General features: G+C 36.1%; 5 protein-coding genes across 9 annotated transcripts; 2 read left to right on the forward strand and 3 right to left on the reverse strand.

Annotated features, from left to right (window-relative positions):
* Positions 1-46: 46 nt before the first annotated feature.
* On the reverse strand, positions 47-4,919 carry LOC115698939 (histidine--tRNA ligase, cytoplasmic). Of its 4 annotated transcripts, none has more exons than XM_061103090.1 (8): positions 4,824-4,919; positions 3,052-4,464; positions 2,739-2,918; positions 2,349-2,606; positions 1,667-1,801; positions 848-1,129; positions 632-772; positions 47-488 (listed from the first exon to the last, which is right to left on the reverse strand). In XM_061103090.1, exons 2-8 carry the CDS (start codon positions 4,417-4,419, stop codon positions 189-191), a joined length of 2,664 nt encoding a protein of 887 aa, XP_060959073.1. In that variant the 5' UTR covers positions 4,420-4,464; positions 4,824-4,919; the 3' UTR covers positions 47-188. The 4 variants fall into 4 exon arrangements, with proteins under 4 accessions (XP_060959073.1, XP_060959075.1, XP_060959072.1 ...); XM_061103092.1 differs by having other exon boundaries at positions 4,820-4,873; XM_061103089.1 differs by lacking the exon at positions 4,824-4,919 and adding an exon at positions 4,742-4,815.
* Positions 4,920-5,375: 456 nt separating this feature from the next.
* LOC115700959 (mitochondrial outer membrane protein porin 4) lies at positions 5,376-8,922 on the reverse strand. The gene is made up of 7 exons (XM_030628640.2): positions 8,774-8,922; positions 8,502-8,580; positions 7,949-8,016; positions 7,320-7,430; positions 6,963-7,049; positions 6,418-6,626; positions 5,376-5,947 (listed from the first exon to the last, which is right to left on the reverse strand). Exons 2-7 carry the CDS (start codon positions 8,548-8,550, stop codon positions 5,641-5,643), a joined length of 831 nt encoding a protein of 276 aa, XP_030484500.1. The 5' UTR covers positions 8,551-8,580; positions 8,774-8,922; the 3' UTR covers positions 5,376-5,640.
* Positions 8,923-9,784: 862 nt separating this feature from the next.
* Positions 9,785-16,612, forward strand: LOC115699667 (conserved oligomeric Golgi complex subunit 1). Its single transcript, XM_030627185.2, has 6 exons — positions 9,785-13,016; positions 13,860-14,054; positions 14,363-14,643; positions 14,921-15,100; positions 15,374-15,551; positions 15,926-16,612. Exons 1-6 carry the CDS (start codon positions 10,842-10,844, stop codon positions 16,082-16,084), a joined length of 3,168 nt encoding a protein of 1,055 aa, XP_030483045.2. The 5' UTR covers positions 9,785-10,841; the 3' UTR covers positions 16,085-16,612.
* LOC115699668 (protease Do-like 10, mitochondrial) lies at positions 16,576-20,967 on the reverse strand. Of its 2 annotated transcripts, none has more exons than XM_030627186.2 (9): positions 20,829-20,967; positions 19,814-20,278; positions 19,468-19,713; positions 19,174-19,369; positions 18,833-19,092; positions 17,545-17,672; positions 17,229-17,432; positions 17,089-17,139; positions 16,576-16,999 (listed from the first exon to the last, which is right to left on the reverse strand). In XM_030627186.2, the coding sequence occupies exons 2-9, from the start codon at positions 20,205-20,207 to the stop codon at positions 16,778-16,780; spliced, it is 1,701 nt and encodes a 566-aa protein (XP_030483046.2). In that variant the 5' UTR covers positions 20,208-20,278; positions 20,829-20,967; the 3' UTR covers positions 16,576-16,777. The 2 variants fall into 2 exon arrangements, with proteins under 2 accessions (XP_030483046.2, XP_030483047.2); XM_030627187.2 differs by having other exon boundaries at positions 19,814-20,272; positions 20,829-20,934.
* A 173-nt stretch (positions 20,968-21,140) lies between these two features.
* Positions 21,141-23,778, forward strand: LOC115700933 (cell wall protein DAN4-like). Its single transcript, XM_030628612.2, has 3 exons — positions 21,141-21,709; positions 21,795-21,897; positions 22,004-23,778. The coding sequence occupies exons 1-3, from the start codon at positions 21,417-21,419 to the stop codon at positions 22,613-22,615; spliced, it is 1,008 nt and encodes a 335-aa protein (XP_030484472.2). The 5' UTR covers positions 21,141-21,416; the 3' UTR covers positions 22,616-23,778.
* The last annotated feature ends 1,463 nt before the right edge of the window (positions 23,779-25,241 follow it).

The following is a 25,241-nucleotide window of genomic DNA, read 5'->3' on the forward strand; positions in this document are numbered from 1 at the left end:
AATAGCATTTGCTAATCATTTAACAGCAATTAAAACAAGAGAAAGATGGGCCTCAATACCATTTTCTTTTATCTTCTTAAATTTCAAAATATTTTAATGTCATCGATGTAAATTTTAGAATGAATACACTCACTGTATCAAACAAAAAGCACATCAGTTAGATGTGTAAATTGTAATCATCTATCTAATCAAGGGCTCAGCCGTCTTCTGAGTTCCTCGACAACACTCCCTCTTTGGATAACATCTTCGGCTTTGGATTCGACGTCTTTCAGTCTCACTGTTCCCTCCTTAACTTGACGTTCTCCCACCATCAACATCCATGGGATCTTAGACTCTTCCGCATGACGAAAGTGCTTATCCGGTCTTTTGGCCACCAAGTATTCCGCTTTTATTTTTGCATCCCATAGCTCGCTCGCCAGTTCTGCAGCTTGAATTAGATCGTCTCCTAGTATGCTCACCAACACTTCTGTCTTTGTAGCTCTAGTTGTCTGCTTCAAATAACACAAAAATCCCACAAGATTGGATAAAATAAGTAAGAAACGATCAATCGATGGAGATGAACAAAATTCCATCAAAACATTTATCTGATAAAATATCATTTCTTCAGTGAGAAAAAACAACTATTCATCACCTGATTCTGATCCTTCTGAATCTGCTCCATAATATTAAATACTCGCTCGATTCCAAGACTTACACCAACTGCTGGAACTTGCTTTGTACCAAACATGCCTATTAAGTTGTCATAACGTCCTCCAGCAGCAATTGAACCAACCTAAGGACAATCAACATTAGTTTTAACATGAAAAAGAAGAAGCCGAATTGCTTGTGTAAACATAAACAAGCTCACCTGTGCACCTCCTTTGAAAACAGCTTCATAAATCACTCCAGTATAATAATCAAGACCTCTGGCAAGACTCAAGTCAAAAGTCACCTTGTCGATACACTTTGATTTATCCAAAGCCTTGAATAAGATCTCCAGATCATTCAAAGCATCAACCGACGCATTATTATCCAAGAATTCACTCCCCTCACTTTTAAGTTTACTTAACAATTCAAGAGGAGATCCCCTCTCTTTTACAAAATCACCAATTTTATCTGCTGCCTCTATAGTCAAGCCCTTCTCTTCAACCTATCAAAAAATTATAAAAGATCCACCAGATTAAATTACATCAACAACATCAGGAGCATAGATAGCTTCTCTTATCAATAAGCATTTTTCCCAACAATGTTAATGTTATGGGGTACAAGACAGATATTACTTTAGTTTAACTATGTAGGACTCCATGATCATAAACATATCAGTAGATCTGCCTAATTATACTTATTCCTTCTATTTATTTTTTTATTGTGTGGCCCTGGCAGTGGCCCCAAGTTTTTGAGTCTAGGGGGATTCAAACCTTGGAAAATTACCTATCAGCACTTTCCAGCATCTCCTTCCTTACCACTGGGACCAACCCTCTTGGGATTAGTAACTTACTCTTTCAAATGAAGAGTAGTTATTAATACAACACATATTAACACAAATCAACCTTTCAAGATACATCACACAAATATACACCCCAAACAAAGGGAACGGGAAATTGTTCAGGTCACACCAAATATATATGCGTGTGTCGGTGGAGGAAAGAGAGATTAAAAACACAAAAATATGTGCAGAAGTTCTTACCATTTCTGTCTTAATCTGGTCAAAAGGTTGCTTGTCTAACTTGTCAATGCTTGAACAAATAGTTCTAAACTTCTCGGGGGGAACTCCACAAATTTCTAACATTCCATCTAGTAACTTCCGATGATTCAATTTTATCTGTGATCATTAAGAAAGCAACAACAAACATTCTAAGTAAAAATAAAATTTAAAAATTCCATGTAACAAGTCAGAGAAGAATATTTAATAGAAATGCACAAGTACAACAGTTAACATTGATACTTTAACCGAGATAAGGAGATGAATGAATACAATTGATTGGCACTAATATTCCATTTGCATTACATCAGAATTAACAAATATGTAGAAATGAAGTTAATGCTCACATTACTGTCATGACTAAAGAATAGTAATGATATTACATCACTAACAGCATATTATGGTAACATCTACTATAAAACCTACCTTGACATGTTTGGGTAAGGATTTTTTTTATGCTGAATATCAAAAAAAGCACTTTTTTGATAAACTACGCTAAACAGAACCATCATTTATGGTTCAAACCTTGGGACAAGACCTTGAGTAATATAGCAAAATTCATGCGTTTAAATATCAAATAGTGCAATCCATAGAGAAAACAAGATTGTTGATAGCACGTACTAATCAAAGTGGAAAGAAGAAAAGGAAGATAGGAAAGAGAAGTTACCTCATACTTCCCAATTTCCAGTTCATCCAGTAATTCAGTCAAAATCTTAATAATTTCAAAATCTGGCCCCATTCTTTCATATTGACCAGCAATATCAAAATCACATTGATAAAATTCACGATATCTTCCTTTAGATGGGTTGTCTCTTCTGTAAACCTTTGCTATTTGATACCTTTTGAAGGATGTTATGCCATTCATAGCCACAAATCTAGCAAAAGGAACAGTTAAGTCATACCGCAAAGAACAGAGCTCCCCACCCTGTCAACGAATTAGACCATCACAAAACCTTAGTTTGTTGCAAATTAGAAGCGATTGATTCATATAGTGTGTAATAAATGCAGAGGCAAAAGACTTCACGGGAATAAAAATTTAGAAAATCAGTGCGCTAACCTGGTCAGCAAGATCAAATATCAACTTCGAGTCTTCCCCATATTTTCCCATAAGAGTCTCTCTTAGTTCAAATACTGGAGTATCCAGGGCCGTAGCACCATGCCTCTCAAAAACATCTTCTATAATTGAAAAGGCTTTCTTTCTTATAGCCATTTGTTCTTTCGCAAAATCACGAGTACCCTGAAATGCAACAGATATCCAAGTCAGAAATGTAATTTTTTCCCCTTCTGTTAACTAAAAATGTACAATATATAGACTAAGAACACCTATAAATAATGGTGTAAATGATTAAAATTTCAAGTAGGTTATTTACCTTTGGAAGCTTAGGAAGTCTTCTAGTTTCATTGCTTTCCACAATCTCCTTCACTTTGATCAACAAGCTATCAAACTCAATGTCCTTTGGATCCATAAAGGATAAAAGATCTTCAACCCATTTCTCCAGTAACCCTGAACTTCCACAAGCATCTAACTTACTCAATCTATTCTTAATCAACTGGATCATAACACTGGTCCCTTTCCCCATAACCACCTTCCTTTTCTTCTCACTCTTCTTATCAACTTTCGCTTTCTCTTCTCCATTGACCTCTGTGCTTTTACTTTCATTCAATTCAGCACCTTCAAGGGAAACGTATGCAATTATTGCCTCCCAAGCCACAACTTTCCACACAAGGCCCAGCAAAACATTCACTTGATGCGCTAATTTGCCATAATTCTCTTCCCCTTCGAAAACCAGTTCCGAGAACAGCTTAAACTCATTTTTCAGGGAATCATTACTCGGGCATTTCTTCTCAAACAAACCTCCCAAACTCGACCGCAAATCATCGCTACCCATTGAATATAAATTTGATTTAGAACGGTCAAAGCTACAAGTACCCAAGTCCCACAGCGCTGCAGCCAATGGCAGTAACGCAGTCCGGACCATCCCGGCTGCTCCAGCGACGCTCCCAGGCCCTCCTTTGCCAGCTTTAACGGCAGAATTCAACTCGACCCGAGTCTTGGAATGAACCAATTTGGCTTGTTCCCTCAAACAGCCGTGAATTTTGGGGATTTTCGAAACCGCATTAATCTCAACCTTCCCCGTCAACTTAGACCCATTCAGAAGTACCTTCATATCACCACAAACACCAATCTCATCCTTCGCAGTATAGCCATCCCCAGAATCCATCAAATTAAACGCTGTAACATCAGCTTTCAAAGCATCACATGATAATGCCGCCACTGCATCTGCAATTGTCGAAAGCGCCGCCGTTTGGTGGTCCAAAAGAGCGAAAACTCCGTACATAGAAGAGGTCAGCCCCAATGTTTCCAGCGTAGCAGCCTCCTCTTCGGTCAAATCTAGCGATTCAATCTCCAGGCTCTGCGAGTTCTTCGTGTTCAATGCTTCAGCAATTCGAACTGGGAGAACTGTACGGATGCAAGCCGAGCCGGAGATGATGAGAAGCTTGTTGAGGAGTACTGCGACAAAGGCCCTGGACTCTTCCGTGGTTAAGTGATTGGAGAAGTTGAATTGGTAGTCCTTGATGGTCGGAGTACGGTTATCGAAGGTGGCAAGCCTGCTAAATGCCGAGGAATCGATTCGTACTTGTGCAAGGCCATTGGCAATGGCATAGACAGATGATGAGGACAGAGACGATCCCTTTCCCCCTAGCGTGGTAACAAAGACTTGGAGTTTCTCCGCCATTGCCGGAGCTCAAAGAGTGAAATGAAGAGGTATTTTTTCCTGGTCCTGATATTTTAAGGTTTAGGGTTAGAGATTCAGGAGTTGGATAGATAACATTCATATAATCAAACAATGAAGACAATTTATTGATGAAGATTGAAGACAACAACCATTGATAAATCTCATCTGCATATGGATTATCAAATTCAAAAATGCCCAATGCCATTTTGTATCAGAAAAAATTAATGATCAAACAAAACTTAAAATAATAATCAGATTCATTATTATCATATTCAAAACAATAAACAAACTAAATAAAAAATAAACAATCTCATATTCTCACATTAAAAAATAGAAAAAAAAAACCATAAAACTCAATTCTCAAATACAATATAACCAATATTCAAAATCAGATTCATACCTACCTACATAATTTATATATATATATATATATATTTAAATGTGAAAATATAACTATCTAGTATTCTGGTACCATCAGTTATACATTTATACATGTTATTGCACTAATAATTCATACAGATGTGTCAGTGTGAATGTTAATTTAGACTGTGAGTTGAATTTTTGTCAAAATAAAATTTAATAATAATTTGATTTATAAGTGTTATGACAAATATGATTATATTTTCTGCATTTATCTATGTTAAAAATTATTTTCAAGTTTGTTATATTAAAAAAAATATTATTGAAAATTGAGTTCAAGAACATATTTTTTCTATTTTAAAAAATATAAAATCTATTATGTCATTTAATAGAACAAAAAAATTCAATTAATAACTTTTGCAAAAAATACAATGAATACCTCATTTTTTACTTTAACTTGTTTAGAACTTTTTTCTTTCTTTCTTTTAAGTAAATAAAAATAAATTGTCATGTAAAACGTATCATAATAATGTCTATATTTCCTTGTATGACTTTTATTCTCTTTATATTTGAGACTTAAAAGAAACTAATCAACCTCAGTTAAAAACTGTCTATTAAATAATAATATAAAATACCAAATGATAATCATCAATGTTTGGCAACAAAAAAAATGTCCTATTTTCATTTTCAATGAATTTTTTCAAAAATGGGTCCAATTACCCCACCAAATACAACATTTAATCAATAACCAACTTCTCAGCTTCCCATTTTATCAATCAAAGTGAAGCTTAAAATTATGGATGAAAAAAAAAAATAATGGCTATGTTGCAAAATGTGACCAAAAAAAAAGTTTTTCCCAAATCAAGGCTTTAAAGCAAGAGCAAGACCTAGCTTCGGGGATGAGTTATTAGCCTTCGAATCAAACTCAGCTGAGACAGTAATTATCGATCGTGGTCTCCATTCATGTTGACATACCATGGCAGCTTTCCCATTGTCCGAGAATCGCGCTTTTACCACGGTGAAAGGATCAAGTGCGTGAGAGCTTCCTATGGTGAAATTGTTCTGATAGCTGGAAAACCTATGGATCAACTCAGCAGCAATTGTTGTTCCGCTGGTGGAATTGACATAATGAATGTATGATGCTTTCAGTGCCTGTCCTTTGTCCGTCCTGCATCCGGGTAAACTCAATCATACACTAAAAACCATTCGAATTCTAACAAAAACAAATAAAGCTATGAAATATGCTCATTATCGATTTTATTTCAAGTACATAGGATTAGACTATAAAATAAGCATAAAGAATTGAATGAACTTCACCATCCCTGGAAAAACATCTTATGATTTCTATGGAATAGGATTCAAGGATATACTTCCACAATGGTCTTTCAATACTAATTTCAACATTGAGAAGGGTTTGAACTCACACTCTAGAACTTAGTAACCAAAATACAAAAATTGTAGTTTTCAAACTTGAAAAACTAACAATGACAAGTTGTTACAACTTTCCTGGTTAATTTACTTGTTATACTGGTTTTCATAGATAATTATTTGCATGTCATTGCTAAATCTTGGCTTTGTTTTGTGGTCTATAGTGATTAGTTTCTTCAAAATAAGAAATGCAGTATCATCAATACTTACAATAAAATAGCAGCAGTAAAATCAGGCTGGTTCAAACTGATCCCAGCATTGTACTTGGTGAATGAAGCAGAAGCGGTGTCAAATCCAACTTCACCACCCAAACTCAGCTCTTTCGATCCAATAGCAGTTGATATCTCCAAGAGAGGATTTGGATTAAGACCAATACTGGAATCAATGGCAGCATGAGGATGTAGGTAGTGAACATCTAGCTACAGTTGTACACAGAATGAAAGTCAATATATGTAAATACATAATATCATATACACTCATCTCAAAGGAAAGTACTACTACAATGCTTAATACAAACATGAGGTAGATGTTTGGTGACATACGATTGATGTGTGAACTTTGGTGCAACAATTCTGTGATCCACACATCCCCTTCAACAATAGATGTTTCACTTAAAGTGACTAACACAGTAAATATTATTTGATTTGAAGTGTCTTAAAGTGTTCGGACAAAATGGGTGTATGAATTCTTATTGCAAAATTAATACATGATTTTAAAAGTAACCTTAAGTAGATCAGTAAGTTTCAACAACTAACCTTGCCGGATTTGTTGTCTGGTATTTTAAAGCTGATTGCTGTTTTGGTATTCGGCAAGACATCACTCACTGTCACTTTTGTGATCACCTACAAAAAAGAGTCAACTTGGGAAAATGAATACAATAACCAACTATATATCAACATCAAAGGTACCAAGCATAAGGTGAAGATTTTTGCTTTGTAAATGAAAACTACAAATAATATGGAGTATGAGAACACAATGTTATATAGTTAAAGGACATTTGAAAAGGCAAGAGTTGTCCAAAGATAAATTTTTTATTCTTACATTAAAGAAGATATCAATTTTCACATCCACAGTAGTAATTCCAGAGTTGTCCAAAGATTTTGTGTTCTTACATTAGAGTAGGTATCGATCTTCACATCCACAGTAGTGTTTCCGCTCTTGTACAAGGTGTTTAGATCACCGATGAAAATTTGGTCCCTTTTCAAACCTGTAGCTGTAAGTCCCTACAATGAAAGATTCACAATTAAGAACATAACTATGCATGAAGGAACAGCAATAGGGAGAGAGAAACTATACAGAAAAACATTAGAAATTCTTTTACTTCGGATTTATAGAAAAATTATTTACATCTGTGGCCCAATACTCACCAACTGTTTTCCTGCTCTTGTATTGAAATTAATTGATATTGTATTTGTTTTGAATCTAATATTACAGCTTTTTTTGTTTTTTTTGAAAAGATAAATCTCTGCATACCAAAAGAGCCCCGCAAATATTTAAATGATAGAGTTGGCATTGTTTTTGAAGGGCAACAGATAAATTATTTAAAGTTTTGAACTTTGAAATGACATTTAAAATAGTCAGACGACACTGTTTTCTTCGATATGTTCAATCTCACTATTCTAAACTCTAAACCAAGTTTAGCACGTGCCCTAAAAGAGTTTGCAAACAATGCATTTGTGATAACTCTGAAAACTAATAGTTGTCCCAAGAACATAGCTCAAGAAGAAAAAGTAGATAATACCAGTCCTGATGATCCAATCACTGACAAAGAGAACTTCTGATCAAAGTTGTAATCCTTGGTCAACAGGTCTGCACACGGTTAAAAACCAAGCAATCAAAATTTAAAAGTGAAAACCTGCAAGACCGCTTACAACTTAGGAGGAGGCCTCTGCATTACACAAGTGTTGCAACAAGTAGAGATTTCTAAGTATCAATATGGCCTTCAGAAAAACAGACTACAGATTAAATGCCTCAATTTACTAAGTTTTCTTAAAATTTCTCTTTGCATTATTGAGATTGACAACATAGAATGCCCAACAGTTTCACCTCTTCTAAATTAGATTCTATTTTGGTTCTCATATGTTCAAATAACAAACTATCAACGATCATTCAACTTGAACATTCTAAAACACTGTACTACAAAAGAAAACATCAAACATATAGGTTCTCAAATCATCAATCCGAATACTACATACAGCAAACAAAAACATCATTTAAAGCAACTGGTAAGATTGAATTTCAACTTATAAGGATAGTAAAATAAGTTTATAATAAACTTTAGACATAGGAGTTACCTCTTGCTCTTTTCCCAATATCCGAAAATGGTGCTGGACTGCTCCCCATAACTAATCAGAATGAAAAACAAACTGCACCCTGAAGCAAAATTTGTGATACAATTCATAAGTTCTTGACACAAATCGAATAACTCAAAAGAACTAAATTATCATGTTTATACAAAGGAAACCCAATCCTCTACAAGTAACATGCATATACAGGAAACTACAAGTAACATGATGTAATAGCAGAAATTATTAAAGAGGATTAGCAATGGATTGGATAAGGTTACTTATTAGGAAATTGGAATGGTTGGTGGCGAAGAAGAAAGGAGTGGAGTCGCCGGCGGCCTTCTACGGCAGAGCCTGAGCCAACCTAACGGAGAGAGAGAGAGAGGAGTGTGAGTGTATGAGTCTCCTTTAGGTTATGGAGTTGGATTGGGCCTCTTTCCACCATTTGAGTGAGCCCATATTTGATGATAAATGGGCCCCCAAAATGGAAATGGAGAGAGACAGGTCCATAAGAAACAAAACAAAAGATGATGGATAAGTTAAGGAATTACACTCCATATCCTTTTTATATTGTCCTATTTTATTTTTACTTTCTTTTTTAAAGTCTATCATTTTTACCTCTTTTTTTAAACATTGTACCAATTTTACCCTTGTCACTTCAAGATACTCTCCATGTGACTCTCTTATGTCATGGTATTTGAAGTACAATACATATAAAAAGAGGTATGTTTCAAATAAATATAAAATTAGAGGTAAATTTGATTAATTGATTAATAAAAGGGGCATTTTTCAACTTACCCCAATATATTTTTACCCTTCACTTAAGTGTATCACATAATTTATATTAGGAATGATTACATAAGGTACAATTTTTTGTAAAATATTTATATTTTTATGTTCAAAGAATATTTTTTTTTATATTTTTACGATTTTCCAAAAAATAATACAAAAATAACATAAAATCAACAAGAAAACTACATGAAAATAACATCAAAATAACAACAAAAAATAACATACAGATAACAAAAAATCAACAAGATTACAACATAAAAAGACCGTATTTTCTGTAAATAAAATCAAAAAAAATGTAAAAATATTTAAAATTCCGTGAAACCGTATTTTTGTAATTTTTTTTTATTGTTTTTATGTTTTTGTGAAATAATCCCTTTACATTAATCTAAAAGGTATAATGGAGACATCATTCATAAAATTAAGTATATTTTAAAGAATATGAAAATAAAAGTTATAATGAAAATAAATAAAATAAAGTGGGTTGGTGACAACAATGATGATGATATTAATTATCACCAACAACATCTCATCATCATCATCTTCAAACATGGTTGGTCTCTCTCTCAAACACTGTGTTTGTCAATGACACTTAATCACTTGAAATTGAAACTTGGCTAATCCACTCTACCAAACAACCCTTGAAGAAGCAATTATCACTTTTCTTCACTACCTCAATTGCCTTCTCACATTAACTCAAGTAGAACCCCTCCAAAGTTGTACCACATCCCCTTTTGGAGTGGCCACCAAACTCACCATTCACAAAACTACTCAAATGAGCCTTGCAACCCCAAAGTCACATAGCATTGGCTCAAAATCCTTATTTTCATTTCAAAATTAATTGGTGATGAGTAAAAATTATATATGAGACAATGTTATCTAATAAGCATTACGCAACTGATATTTTGATGGATGATGAAGCCATGCCAATCCTTTCATTGCTCCAAATTCGGATTTTGAGGCTCATGTGTTCCGATCATATAATTTGCTATGGTGCATTTCTATTTCTGCCATACAAAATCCCAACATGGGAACTAAGTTGCGGTGTTTGAGGAACTGACCATCAACAACATTCTTCCACTACTACTAGCATTCATGAGATGAGATCACTCAACTTCATTTTATATTCCAAATTGAATTCTCAAACAATATTGCATTGCAGCTACCTTAATTGGCAACAAGATTACTCTCAAACAAGATTCCCTCTGCTGCTTTGGAAAGAAGGTCAAGAGATTGTTGGCCACACACACTAAATGTCATGATCCGACCGAGTTGCAGACGAATCTGACCAGAAAATTTGTTGGATAAGAGTGAAAAGTGGTGACTAACTTCATCATTCATATAATATATTCATAATCATATGGCAATTTCCCCATCACTATTTATTAATTTACCCATCAATCTTTTATAACATTAATTAACCACATACAAATAAGTGTATATAGTGAAACGACATGTCGTAAGAGTAGAATCTGCAATTGTATAAATATATATATATATGTCGTGTCGTTTTCGGTTAGTGTAAGAGAAAGAATCAGAGATTATTAGAAAGAAGAAGTAATGAGAGTTCCTCCGGCGGACGATGATGGCCGCAAGGCCACCCTCAGCGGCGGAGGTTTCAGAGACGCCGAAGCCCTCTTCCGTTCCAAACCAATCTCCGAAATTCGCAATGCCGAGTCCACCACGCGCTCCCACATCCATCACAAGCAAGAGGAGCTCCGTCTCCTCGTCGGCACTCGATACCGCGATCTTATCGACTCCGCCGACTCCATTCTTCTCATGAAGCGCTCCTCTCAAGCCATCTCTTCCAATCTCTCCTCCGTCCACCAATCCATTCTCTCCTTGTCCGATCACCACCATCCCCTTGATCATTCCAAAACCTCATCTCTTTCCCTCCACCACCGGATCTACGCCATTGCTTGCCGCGTCAAGTATCTTGTCGATACGCCTGAGAACATTTGGGGCTGTCTTGATGAGTCTATGTTCCTCGAAGCTGCCACGCGCTACGTGCGCGCACTTCACGTTCATCTCCTCCTCGATTCCGCTGATTCCGACCACCGCCGCTTCCTCTCTCATTTCCCTCTCCTTCAGCACCAGTGGCAGATCGTTGACAGCTTTAAGGCACAGATCTCCCAGCGTGCCCGTGACCGCCTCTTCGATCGCCACCTTCCGGTTGGATCTTATGCTGATGCATTGGCCGCTGTCGCCGCCATTGATGATCTCCTTCCCGATCACGCTCTTGCTCTCTTTCTCGATTCCAGAAAGTCGTGGGTTTCTCAAACCTTAGCTGCTTGCTCTCCCGATGCCGATTGCTCTGCTGTTGTGTCAGTCTTCTGTGAGGTTTTGAGGACAATTCAGGTAACCGTTGGCCAGGTGGGAGAGCTTTTTCTACGAGTTTTGAGTGATATGCCATTGTTTTACAAGGTTGTGCTGGGTTCCCCTCCTGCATCTCAACTGTTCGGTGGAATTCCCAACCCAGAGGAGGAAGTCAAGTTGTGGAATTCCTTCAGAGAAAAGTTGGAGTCAGTCATGGCGATTCTCGACAGGGACTACATTGCCAATGCTTGTTCTTTGTGGTTGAGGGACTGCGGGAGAGAAATGGTTGATAAGATCAATGGCAGATTTCTGATTGATGCCGTGGGCAGTGGCCGGGAACTTGCCTTGGCTGAGAAATTGATAAGGGAGACAATGGAAAGCAAGGAGGTGTTGGAAGGGAGTCTGGAGTGGCTCAAGAACGTTTTCGGATCTGACATCGAGCTGCCTTGGAGTAGAATGCGGGAGCTCGTTTTGGGAGAAGATTCGGATTTGTGGGATGACATTTTTGAAGAGGCTTTTGTTGGTAGGATGAAAGTGATAGTCAGCTCTAGGTTTGGGGAGCTGGCTAGTACGGTGAAAGTTGCAGAGGCTGTTAGCTCTGCTGCCAGTGGTGATGGGATTGATTTCAAAGGTTACTTAAACCGGCCCTTTAATGGTGGCGGTGTTTGGTTCATAGACTCCAATTCTAGGAAGCCAATGTCTGGGTTAAAGCTAATTCCTCCTGAAGAGTATGAGTTTAGGAGTTGTCTTAATGGCTATCTTGGTCCACAGATCAGTGAGATCAGAGATGCTGTGGATAACTGCTGCCAGAGTCTTCTAGAGGACCTTCTGGGTTTCTTGGAATCTCCAAAGGCATCTCTAAGGTTGAAGAGTCTTGCACCTTATCTCCAATCCAAGTGCTACGATTGTCTTTCGACTATATTGCAGCAACTTAAAGAGGAGCTTCAGTCTTTGGATGCTGCCATGGAAAATGGAAAAGACAAGGAGGATCGACCCATTTCTGCTGCTATAACAGTCGAAAGAGCCCTTTTCATTGGAAGACTATTGTTTGCATTCCTCAATCATTCAAAACATGTTCCTGTCCTACTTGGTCCTCCGAGGTTTTGGGTTAGTGACACCATGTCTGCCGTTTTTGATAGGTTGCCCTCCTTGTTAAGGCAATCTGGTTCTCGTACAGTTGATGGGTCTGGAAAGCAAACCCGAACTGGTTCTAAGAAACAGACCTCATCAGCCACTGCTGCATTGCTTGGAGCTGCTGATAGTGCAAGCCCCAAACTTGAAGAACTTACTTCCACTTTACGAGATCTTTGTATCAGAGCTCACAGCTTGTGGATATCATGGTTGTCTAACGAGCTTTCTATTATTCTGGCGCGTGAGCTTGGACATGATGATGCTTTGTCATCCACAACTCCATTGAGGGTAAGAAAAATTCACTTCAGCTTGTGTTTTCTGACATTTATTATTAGGTTGTTCTCCTACCAGAATAAATGAAGTAAAAAAAAAGCATCAAATGGATATAGGATGTAAGCTTAGTATGTTATGTATTGGTCTTAATTGAATGTAAATCGAATAGTTCTACTTTACAATAAGTTGACCAGTTGAAAACTAACTAGACAGCATTATCATTCGTAATATAAAAGTTTTTGGATGGTAATCAAGTGAAAATGTTGGTGTTTTTAAAATCTGTTTAGTAAAATGTTACCAAAAAAAAAAAAATTGTAGACCATCAACCAAAAATGTGAAAAATGTCTGAGGTGATTATCATGTAGAAACTGATTAGTAGCTTTAGGATTTTTCAGGACAAGAAATTCCCCGTAGGCAAAAGGGATAGATAATGAGGGTAGGATAGTTGCTGACAAGAAAATGGGATAGGTTTCAAAAACTATTTGCTTGCAATGCCCTTACAACTTCAAAATGGTACTATGGGGGATTCTGTAACTTGAATTTATCGTTTGTGAGTATCCCGAACAATCATGTAGAGATGGATTTTGTAGCTGTAGGATTTTGTCAGGACAGGCAATGAGGGTAGGGTAGTTGCTGACATTTGTCATCTTTTTTTCTTTTCAAAGCCCATTTGTGGCTGTTTGATTAATAATGGTGCTCAGTTTAGGTTTGAGGAAAAAGTAAAGTATTCAGCTATAGAAACATTGGGACAATGGTTTTAGTTTGGAATGGGTTGGGTGTGTTTCATTTTCTGTATCAATCGGTGATTTTGTTTTTGTTGTGTTTAATAATCTAGTCATTTTCCTAATAATTGTGCAGGGTTGGGAAGAGACAGTAGTCAAGCAAGAGCAGTCTGATGATAGCCAATCGGATATGAAAATATTGCTTCCTTCTATGCCTTCTCTCTATATTGTGTCATTTCTCTTTCGTGCGTGTGAAGAAATTCATCGAATTGGCGGTCATGTACTTGACAGAACCATTCTGCAAAAATTTGCTTTAAGCCTGTTGGAAAAAGTAAGTAATTTTCCTAGGCATCCTTTTTTACTGCCCCTTTTTATTTTATTCAGCAACATATCATCATTATTTCCTTTCTTCTGTTGCCATAGTAGAGGTGAAAAAGAAAAAAAATATACATGCTCTGGAACTTACAAGAGCCAGGTTGTTTTAAAGTAGAAGGGATATTAAGTACATATTAGATAATATCAACCTATAACAGATTTTATTTTTCATTAGAGAGTTATACATGTTTAATTAAAAAATGAAAATAATTATGTGCTTTTATGTTGCAATTTCAATTTATTTGACCACAAATTTTTGTGTAGGTGATTGGGATTTATCAGGATTTTCTTTCTACCAGAGAAGAGAGTGGATCTCAAGTCTCAGAGAAAGGAGTTCTGCAGGTCTTGTTGGACTTGAGATTTGTTGCTGATGTTCTGTCGGGAGGTGATTCTGTTTTGATTGAGGAATCATATAGAGTCCCGAAAGCAAGAACTGCTTTTAGACGGAAGCAGGATCAAACCCAAACAAAATCAGTTACTAGAGAGCATGTTGACCGGTTGATGGCTCGTCTTTCTCAAAGACTGGACCCCATAGACTGGCTCACGTAAGTTGATATATATTCAACGTTCAAATTTTGAGTTCATACCATTATTTTGAATGTGAAACTTACGTTACTGCCTAAAGTTATTTGTTGTTGTATCACTTGAATTTTTATTTGACATTAGCTAATCTAAAGATCAGTAGATCATTGACTAACAGTTCAATTATTTTGTCGTTTCTGCTTCTTTTTTTCCCCTCTCCCTCTTCCTCTCTTAAAGGTTGACAATTTGAGTATTGTGTTGGTTCTTTTGATATTATTCCTGACTTCTTTTATTCTTTAGGTATGAGCCGTATCTCTGGGAAAATGAGAGGCAGTCATACCAACGGAATGCAGTTCTTTTTGGTTTCTTTGTCCAACTCAATCGTATGTATACAGATACTGTTCAGAAACTACCTACTAATTCAGAGTCCAATATCATGAGATGCTCTTCAGTTCCTCGCTTCAAATACCTTCCTATCAGGTTAGCTTGCGTGTGTCTAATTATATCCTTTTTGAGTTTTGAGTAACTTGGTTTTGCATGCTGGCAACAAGTGTCTCTTATCTAATTTGATTTGCCTTCCTATATTAACCTGAATCGAGAGTGTAGTTTCCTTACTTAACTGATAGGGATGATTAACTTTTCCGGTTACTATTAGAATGGTGTTTTTTTTTTCTTTTTAAAGCTCCCTTTAACCATTTCCAAAGTTCAACCTCTCAATTGTACAATGTATTAACTTTTGTTTTGGCTATCCAGTGCCCCAGCATTGTCAACAAGAGGGGCAACTAAGGCTTCTATAACAACATCTTCAGAAGATATCTCGTCAAGAAGTTCCTGGAAAGCTTTTACTAACGGAGAGCTTCCCGACAAGATTGATATGGATGATGACTCAAGTTTCGGGGTTGCAACACCATTCTTAAAATCTTTCATGCAGGTAAGTATTTTCAAAAGTTGAAACATGTTCTCGAACTTATAAAACTGCTGGTGTTTGCCCTGTAAATCTAAGGTGATGGTAGCAATTTTTTGGGGGACTTAATAATCATTTGTATTACAGTAGAGTAATTTCATAGAGGCAAATGAATGTTTGACAAAAGGTACCTTAGCAAGTTTGCCAAATTAGCTTGGCATCTTTTTGTCGCTGTTGTGGAAGAATGTTTCAGTAATAGTATATGATTGTTGCCAGTCTTCATGTTTGGAACTTTTTAGTGGTTATGGAGAAAAAGATGTCAGCATTAATAGATTTTGAAATCTCCTGAATGTTTGGATGTAGAGGGTAGTGAACAACATGCTTTTCCTTGTATTGGACAGGTTGGAAGCACACTGAAATTGGGGTCCATACTTAAAGACGGGCAAGTGGGGATATTCAAAGATAGATCAACCGCTGCAATGTCAACATTTGGCGACATTCTACCTGCTCAAGCTGCAGGTCTACTTTCATCATTCACCGCATCAAAATCAGACTCATGATTGGCCTTGGAATCCTTGAATAAGAAAAGCATTATACTTTCCACCTGCTACATCCAAGAATGATGTCTTCTGTTTCACTGGGCGGTAACTGTCAAAGTTCATCCAGCAGGGCACTAAATTCCCACCCACCCACCCAAAGGGTATGATTTTTTATGGCAGGGATGAGAAAAGCTTACAAAATAATAAATTGCCAGTGTTGTTGGGAATGGAGAGAAATCCCATCTTAAAAAAAGAAATGGTGTTTTGTTTGAAGAGTCATGTGGGAATGGAATTTTGAATCGATTAGTTTGGCCGGTGGCTGGCTTGTATGTATATACACTTTAGTAATCAAAGATATAGACGTGCGTGGCTCTACTTGTCCATTTGTTGAAGAGAATGATGTATATTTCTTCTTTCTTTCAGCTCTGTTTAAGGGGTATTCTTTTCTACTTTCAGGTCCTATTTTTGAATTTCTTTATTGGATTCCTTGATATGTATTGTATTGTAATGTATGGAGAAGAAGAAGGCACTGCATTTCGTAGTTTTAAATTATTGTTTTTTGATTTGATGGCCTACAAATTCCTCCCTATAATAAATTCCTTGGTATGTATTGTGGACTGTTGAGCACAAACAATACAATATGAATAAAATCCTAGCAAAACCCAACATGAGCCATGAATTAAAAGTTAAGAATGTACACATAGAATAAGTTCACTAAGAATTTAGTTGCCTTTCATCAACTAGATCACTGGACATGGCAGATGGTATCCGGTGCCGCTTCAAAATTTTTGAAGTAGCAATCTTTGCAACCTCATAGTTCAATATGACAACCCTTTCATCATCCAAATCAAAACGGACATTCTCTTCTTTGTTCTTCTCCACAAGTTGGCATAAATGTTTCAGATTTTCTATCTCTACCCCATTAATCTTCTTAACCTGTTCATTCAATTACCAATCAATTTTTTCTTAAACCATTTTTCATATTATGTGCATAGTTATAAACAAGTGGATGATCAAGACGGTACCTGCATTTCTGCAAGGCGCTCGTAACCAGCATTGATATCATCCATCAGCACCTGAAGAATTCATGGATGCATGTACCAAAATGAAATTAGATCCCTATAATCTGCTTAGTCCATATTCGAACAAGAAAAGGCATGCATACCTGAGAAAGGATGACAAGCTGTTCCCCAGCCTTTTTAGGCAATTCCCTAAGTGCACGTTCGCACAAGCGACGTGGGCAAGTATTATACCAGTCTTCTCCATACTCGTGAAGATATGGTTGTGTGAGTGGAATAAAAACCAATCCAGCAAAAATATAATAACTTGGAAGTTTATCAAACTGGTGAACTGGAACTAGTGGGTCCAACTGCATCATTCACAAAGTGATACATAATTGCATTCATTACCCAACCCAAATCCAATAACTTCATTGTTTAGCCAAAAACAAGGTTGGTTACATATCCAATATAAAAACTTACAGGTCGAAGGATGATACTAAATTCTTGTTCTTCACCACTTCTCAGAACTCTAATTAGAGCTGTTTCATTGGGTTTCTTCATAGAAACTAAATGATCAAAGGTGATACGCTCTCTATTTCGAAAAGACACTGTAGTGCAGAAATCATCATACACGTTACAAACATTTTCCTTTTTAAGCATCAAAACATTGCTCAATCTTGAACAACATGCATAAAAAGCTTATATAATATGCTCAAAGCTATATCTAGGTGAAGATGAAATTGTTAATTCTTGGGTAAAAGAAAAGTATGGAGTCACAACAAGAGCAAAAAAAATGGTTAACAAAACTATTATTTCTTCCTTTCTATTTGTTAAAACTATTATAATCTTGCATAACTTAAGAGTTACACATTCATAGACTGGTATACACAAGATTCTGTCAAAATTTCTTATTTATACTTCCCATTTTTGTTACTTTCCCATCTTATCTTGTAATTAGTTATTTGACTGTACAAATTATTGATTTGTAATTACTTATTTTGGATGCCTTTTTTTTTCTTTCCTAAAAAAAACTCTGTAGACAATTAATAAGAGAGACTATCGAATCCACTCATGTATATTTATATACAGTATATGACATGTTTTAACATGACTAATGCAGTGAAAAATCAATGTCATATGGCTTGGTGCCAGTGGTGATGATTCATGGTGCCTTTGATGACTACAAGAAAACCAACTTAACTAATATCCCTACCTTTACCAAGCCAACCCAAGTAAGTTTGGTTGATTGGTCCAGTCACTTTGCCCACCTACAGATATGTATAGCACATCCCTAGAATAGAAAATATCATTCAAAAGTTAAAAGGCTAGGGATGCAACTACTATGCAAAGGTATATTATTGAATTAAACCCAAACATAATTCTGTTCATGCCTATTAGATATGCTCAGATAAAATATCAATAACTCGTCTCCTGATTTCTAAAACCCAATTATGGAAGTAACAAACTCAATATCTTAAAAACATTTTCAACTACATGCACAGAAATGTTGTTGGAAGGATACACAGAATATTCACAGTATCTTCCACTTTTTTATTAGTTTAAATATTTAGAATGTGTGTCGCAACAAGTTACCATAGGAATTCACATTGGCAATATGTCGACTATAAAGAAACAGAAGAGAGCATAATACAAAATGGTGAAAGCATTTTTATTCGTCCTATCAAACGAGCATGGCACAATATTTTCAACTAAGTCACAACAAATAAGAAAACTAAACAAAAGGAACCAATGAATTGTAAGTACTTACCTGTTCCGTCGTTAGCTATTGGCACTCCATCAAATGCAATAATAATATCATCTTTCTTCAAAATTTTATGTGCATCTGAAAGAGGGTTAATTTTGCTCACTAATACACCAGTCATATCTTTCCGCATCTGAAAATAGTTTCTCAGTTGAACGTTTTCAGTTGGCTGGCATGACAAACCCAGAGAGCAGAATCCGACATATTTTCCACTTTCTTCTACACCAGTAATAAAATGCTTAATTACTGGTACTGGAATTATATAACTGCAATCACAGAAGAGAAAAATTAAGGAGTGGGGCATCGCTTATTGTGCTAAATAAAATCATTTATGCCATGGTACTCACCCAATATTCTCTGCACCTGAGAGATTTTGGAAAGCAACGCCAACAACCTTTTTGGCCATGATTGCTGGGCCGCCACTATTGCCCGGGTTGATGGCTGCATCAATTTGTATAGCCATCAGCTGGGTGGCACCATGTACATATTGTGTAGGTTCAACTCTGGAAACAACCCCTTTAGTGACAGAAATGTTGTCCCCGCCTGCCAAAAACAAGGCACAGAATTGAAAGGCCTGTTTGTTTGTCTTTACATATAAGTAAAAGTTGATAAGTTATAGGAAAGTGTCATGAGTGTGTTACCTTGAGGATATCCAACAACAGCAACAGCTTCTTGAAGAAAAGGAATCTCTCCTAGCTCGAGGGGGTTGACACCCTCCCAAAATTCTTCATTTTCAACGGCCAGAATGGCCAAGTCACACTCATGGCCAACAGCTTGCACTTGGGCTCTGTATTTGGTAGGAGAGCCATGCTTTCTTACAAGTACAAAAGTGTGATCAGCCACTACGTGGGCATTGGTGAGAATCCTTTTCCCATGGATTACAAAGCCTAAACATTATTCCAAATATAAACAGGATGAATTGAATTGAACTGACTGAACTGAATTGGACGGTGAAATCAACAACGAGAGAGGGAGAGAACAGCATACCAGAGCCCATCGATTCGCGCTGAGACTTGTTCTGCCATGGGAGGAAGTAGTTGGGGCCACTGGAAACAGTGAATATCTTGACCACAGAATCCAACGCCACTTCTATTGCAGAATAAGCATCCGTCTCCAAGTCTGCATTTGTGGCCACTGCCAATGTGGACTGAAACCGGCGATGAGTGACCACCGAGTTGTGGGCAGCATTGTTGTGTTTGGCAAAAAGTGGTGTGGAGGAGTTGGGATTAGCGTGAATTGTGGATGTTGAGATAGGGATTGGGAGAAGGAGATGATATCTAGATTTAGAATTGGTAGCAGTGAAATTGAGGAGAAAGGAAGAAGAGGAAATTGAGCAGAGCCTGAGTCTAGCTATTGTACGGAAGGATGAGCCCATTGTCATCCTCCTGCTCCCTCCCTCCCTCCAGTGATTGATTGATCTTGAGCTTGAGCAGTTGATTGGCAGAGCTGAATCTAAAACAAAGATTATATTATAAAAACAAATTTTGATTTCATTACAGAATTAGTAAATGAAAATCTAAATATAATCAGTTTTGCTTGAGTTGAGCATAGTATTATTAGAAGTTACATTTGGAAGATAATCAATTACAAATAATACAATAGCAAATATATAATCTATCCATATTCCATACATAATACTTTGATAAACCAACCTAAAGGTGAATGAATCATATGATTACTTTATAGGTGATTTATGATCACTTGAGAACAGAGCAGCCTAATAAAAAGAAATAAGGTTGCACAAATTTGGAGCTATCAACATCTTAATGCGAAAGAAATTTTAATATGTGTAGTCTCTTTGGCTTGAAGTTGTGTATGTAATATATTGAACTATGTGTTTTACCCTATTATAGATCGTGAAAGATGTTTCAAAAAAGCTAAAATCTTTGCTTATGTTACTGATACTGCTGTACTACTACCCCCAAATTCAATCAGAGAAATGATGTAATAGCAGAAAGAAAGAAAGAAAGAAAAAAGCATAATTAAAGAGTGAGAAGGTTACTTAGATGGAAATTGGAATGTTTGGTCTCGAAGAAGAAAGGAGTTGAGTCGCCGGCGGCCTTTTACGGCAGAGCTTGAACCAACCTCAGTTTCAGTTAACAGAGAGAGAGAGAAAAGAGTGTGAGTGTAGGAGTCTCCTTAGACTTAGGTTATGGAGTTGGATTGGGCCTCTTTCCACCATTTGAGTGAGCCCATATTTGATGATAAATGGGCCCCCAAAATGGAAATGGAGGAGGGACAGGTCCATAAGAAACAAAACGAGAAAGTAGATGATAGAGTAGAGTGTCATCTCATCTCATGGTCACAAGACTCATGGCCGGGTGAGTTTGTTGATGAGAAAAGTGTGCTTTGAGTGAGCCCATTAATTAATAGTCCATGAGAGAAGTGGGCTTTGAGTGAGCCCATATTTGATGATAAATGGCCCCCAAAATGGAAACGGAGAGGGACAGGTCCATAAGAAACAAAACAAAAGTAGATGTCATTGTCAACTCATGGCCGGTAATGTCTTAACTAATAGGTAGGATTAGGCCGGCATTTGGAAATAAAAGCAAGACAAGATTAGTCAGAGTGAGACCAATATTAATCTTAAATGTTAATGAAGATGATGTTGTCCAATAAGTTAGTTAGAAAAGACCAGATTACTAAACACAAACACAAAGATTACCAAGAAGAAGAAGAAGAAGATCTGTCACTCTTCCGGGAGCTGAAGAAGAAAGAGAATGATATAGATGATGAGATGATGAGGATGAATCTGCTGCAGCAGCCTTTGTCTGATCAATTTGATCACTCTATCATCATCATGAATCATCAGAAGAAGCATTACCACCGTATTCCCACCATTGAATTTCTTGCCCAAAACAACCACAAACATGACTACGACTGGTAACATATACACTAGTACTATATATAAAGACTATATATATATATATAAGTATACAGTATTAATAAGTGTTATGTATGTATGTAGGTTGAAAACGCCCCCTGCAACTCCTCTGTTTCCCTCCATAGAAATGGAAGCTACCCACTCTCCTCACACTCGCATACCTCTTTCCACAACAACCACTACCAGGGTACATTATTAACATATTATCTTTTTATTATCTCTTAATTAATGTCTAATTTCAAACTAATTAAACTCATCATTCTATTTCTATACATAATACCAAAACCATGCAGTTTGCAGATGCAAATAATATTCCAATTATTGGGAAGGCCACATCATCATCATTATCATCATCATCATCTGTCCAAAAACCAACACCAACTTCAATAAGTTCAAGTTCAAATATTAATAATAAGTCCAAGACTACACCCCAACTCACAACTACTACTATTAATACTAATAGTAGAAACAAGACCAGAACAAGAACTACGAATCATCCCATGAAATTGAACAAGAATATGAATATGCAGATGAGAGATACTACTACTACAGCTACAATTACATCAAAGACAAGGATGAACATGAATGTGAATGTGAATGTGAATGCAATGATGTGGCCAAAGGAAAAAGCTCCTCCTCCAACAGTACCAGTACATCAGGAAAGAGCAAGAGCAAGAGCAAGAGCAACGACGCCTACTACCAATAACCCAAATAGGGCAGCAAGGATGATGATGATGACCACACAATCCTGCTCCCCAACACTCTCCAGACCACCCAACACATCCAATACTACTACTACTACTACTACTACTACTACTGCTGCCTTCTTCAGGGGTAGCACCATGGTGGATAAGCTAATCAAGGCCAGAAGATCATCATCAACAACACCTACCTACATATTATAACACAAACCATATCATCAATTAATTAATTACATTAGATACATTATTAATGTTGATACACCTGCATTCCAATTCGTTGTTATATGATAAAGCTAGCCCACTAATTAATCCTCAATATTAATCAGTGAAAACCCATTAAACACATCATGTACAAACAAGTATTCATTATCTAAAAGTGTAGAGGAAATCTGATAAGGAGTTGAGACAACAATGTAACCTTAAAACTTTATACTTACACAGAAACTCTTGCAAATTAATTACCACCAATAATCCATTAATTAGGGCACGTACAAATAATAAATTTATTCAAAACAGAACGCCACAATTATAGCAATCTCATCAAACATCATATATTCTTATTAACAAAAACTTAAACTTTCATATAGTTCCTCCAAAAATTATTACTTTTTTTTTATAGAAAGTTCAATATCATCTGGAGAAGCGCTCGCAGAAGTCTAACTTGTCTATTCAGAAGGAGTCTCTAGGAAAAGCTAGTCTTCCTCCAGAAAGGAGTTCTGGATGGCCAGCCAGCGTTCATTCCTGGAAGGGAGTTCCGAATAGTCGACTTTAGCGGTTGCTATTCCTATTCGGGAAGTCCTTTCAACGTACGCTTCAGTCTGTATTCCAGGGAGCGTACGTCTCATCCAGAAGAACTTTAACTTGAGCTGACGTGGAGATATTTTTGTTACGAGAAATTTGTTAAGTTTGTTATAAATTGTAACTAATTTAACAACTTAGCATTGGCAGCTACCGACTTTGGGATTTATATTCTTAATTTATAAATACCGCCAACACTTATCATTTTAAAGTACGTGATTTCAAGACAAGTTTTGAGAGGTGACTTTGTTGTTGAAGACTGAGATCAAAGAGAGATTGAGAGGTAAAGAGAGAGAAGTACAGAGAAAAGAGAGAGAGAGAGAGAGAGAGAGAGAGAGAGAGAGAGAGAGAGAGAGAGAGAGAGAGAGAGAGAGAGAGATTGGATTTGGGTTTTATATCGAAATATCTTCTGTAAATGAAAAAGACTATTGAATGAGAGTGTGAGAGATAACACTTTGAGAGAATCCAACAGATAATTAATGTGCAATGTATCTTATTCTTACTCAATCAATAAAGAAAATTTCAATGGTTGTTCTAAAATTGGACTAGAACCATAGATCACATCGATCTATAAGACTTGAACCAGTTTATATCTTGTGTTGATTTTATTATTTATTGCTTTAATCGTTTTTGGTTTTGATTACTCTATTCATCAACTACTACAAAATTAACTTTTAGCAACACTTTTTTAACTAAAGAAAATTAAAAGGCAATAGTGTTGTCTCCTAGATATAGTTGTTAAAAAGTTAGTATATAAGATGACACTTATATAAGTACCCTTATGATAATATTTAATGCTTTAAAAATAATATATTGTTACACTGCTTTTAAAAGTATTACTAAATCTTTTTTCACTATAACAAATGTCACTTTTGCCAACATATTTTTGTGCTGGCAAAAGTTTGGTATTGCATTAGTAAAATGAAATTTACTTTTGATGTGTTGGCAAAAAAGGTTAGCAAATCAACGTTGGTATTAGAATTTTTGTCAGCACTTAATAAAAACTGCTGACAAAAATGACTTTTCCTAGCGCGTAAATGCGCTAGTAAAATTTAGATTTTAGCCACTGCAAATGTGTGCTGGTAAATCTTTGACTTTTTTGCCAATTTATAAAATGTGCTGGTAAGTAACTTTTACCAGCGCAGTAGTGAACTGTGCTGGTAAAAGTGACATTTCTTGTAGTTTTATGCATATAATAATTAGCATTTTTGTTATATATATAGAAATGTTAAAATGCATTATTAGTGCCTAGCAGGCCTGGCCCTGGGCATAGGGGCTAGGCCTGTGCCTAGGGCCCACCCAGCCCAGGGGCCCAAAATTTTTTTTCCTCTTTTAAAATTATACAATTTTTTTACTGATTTTGAAAAATACCATATTTTTTTCTAACATAAGGGTCAAAAAAAATTTCTTTTGCCTGTGGCCCACTTTGTTTTAGGACCGGCCCTAGTGCCTAGCATATTTTTCAATATTATATTAGTGTTGATATAATTAAATATTAGATCTTATATAACTTCAAAACATAATTTTTATAAAATATGACTAATTAATTTTATAAAATGCTACTTTTAGAATGTGCTAAACACTTAATAACAATCTTTGTATATATATATATAGTGATGGGAGTAGGTAGGTATGTAGAAATTAGAATAGTAGTAATTAATATATATGTATGTATGTATTGGTTAATATAATTAATTGGTGGTGAAAATAGATGAGAAAGAGGTGAGCATTAATGAGAAAGAGATAATAGAGATGAGAGTGTAGTAGAATTCAGAAGAGAATAGATGATATCTCTGAGAGTCTGGACCTACAAGTGTCTGCTACTGCATGCATGCTAATGCTATACATAAAGAATAAAAGAATATATATTTATTATAAACAATACAATTACAAATAACAACGTACTCTCTCTCTCTCTCTTCTCTCTCTAGCTATACATATATTCTCATTTCATTTCATTACTCAATATCTCTCATCATTATTATTATGAATTATATATAATAAAAACAATGTACTATAAGTATGGATATAT

The sequence above is a fragment of the Cannabis sativa genome, chromosome 8 (genome assembly GCF_029168945.1).
Source record: "Cannabis sativa cultivar Pink pepper isolate KNU-18-1 chromosome 8, ASM2916894v1, whole genome shotgun sequence".
NCBI lineage: Eukaryota > Viridiplantae > Streptophyta > Magnoliopsida > Rosales > Cannabaceae > Cannabis > Cannabis sativa.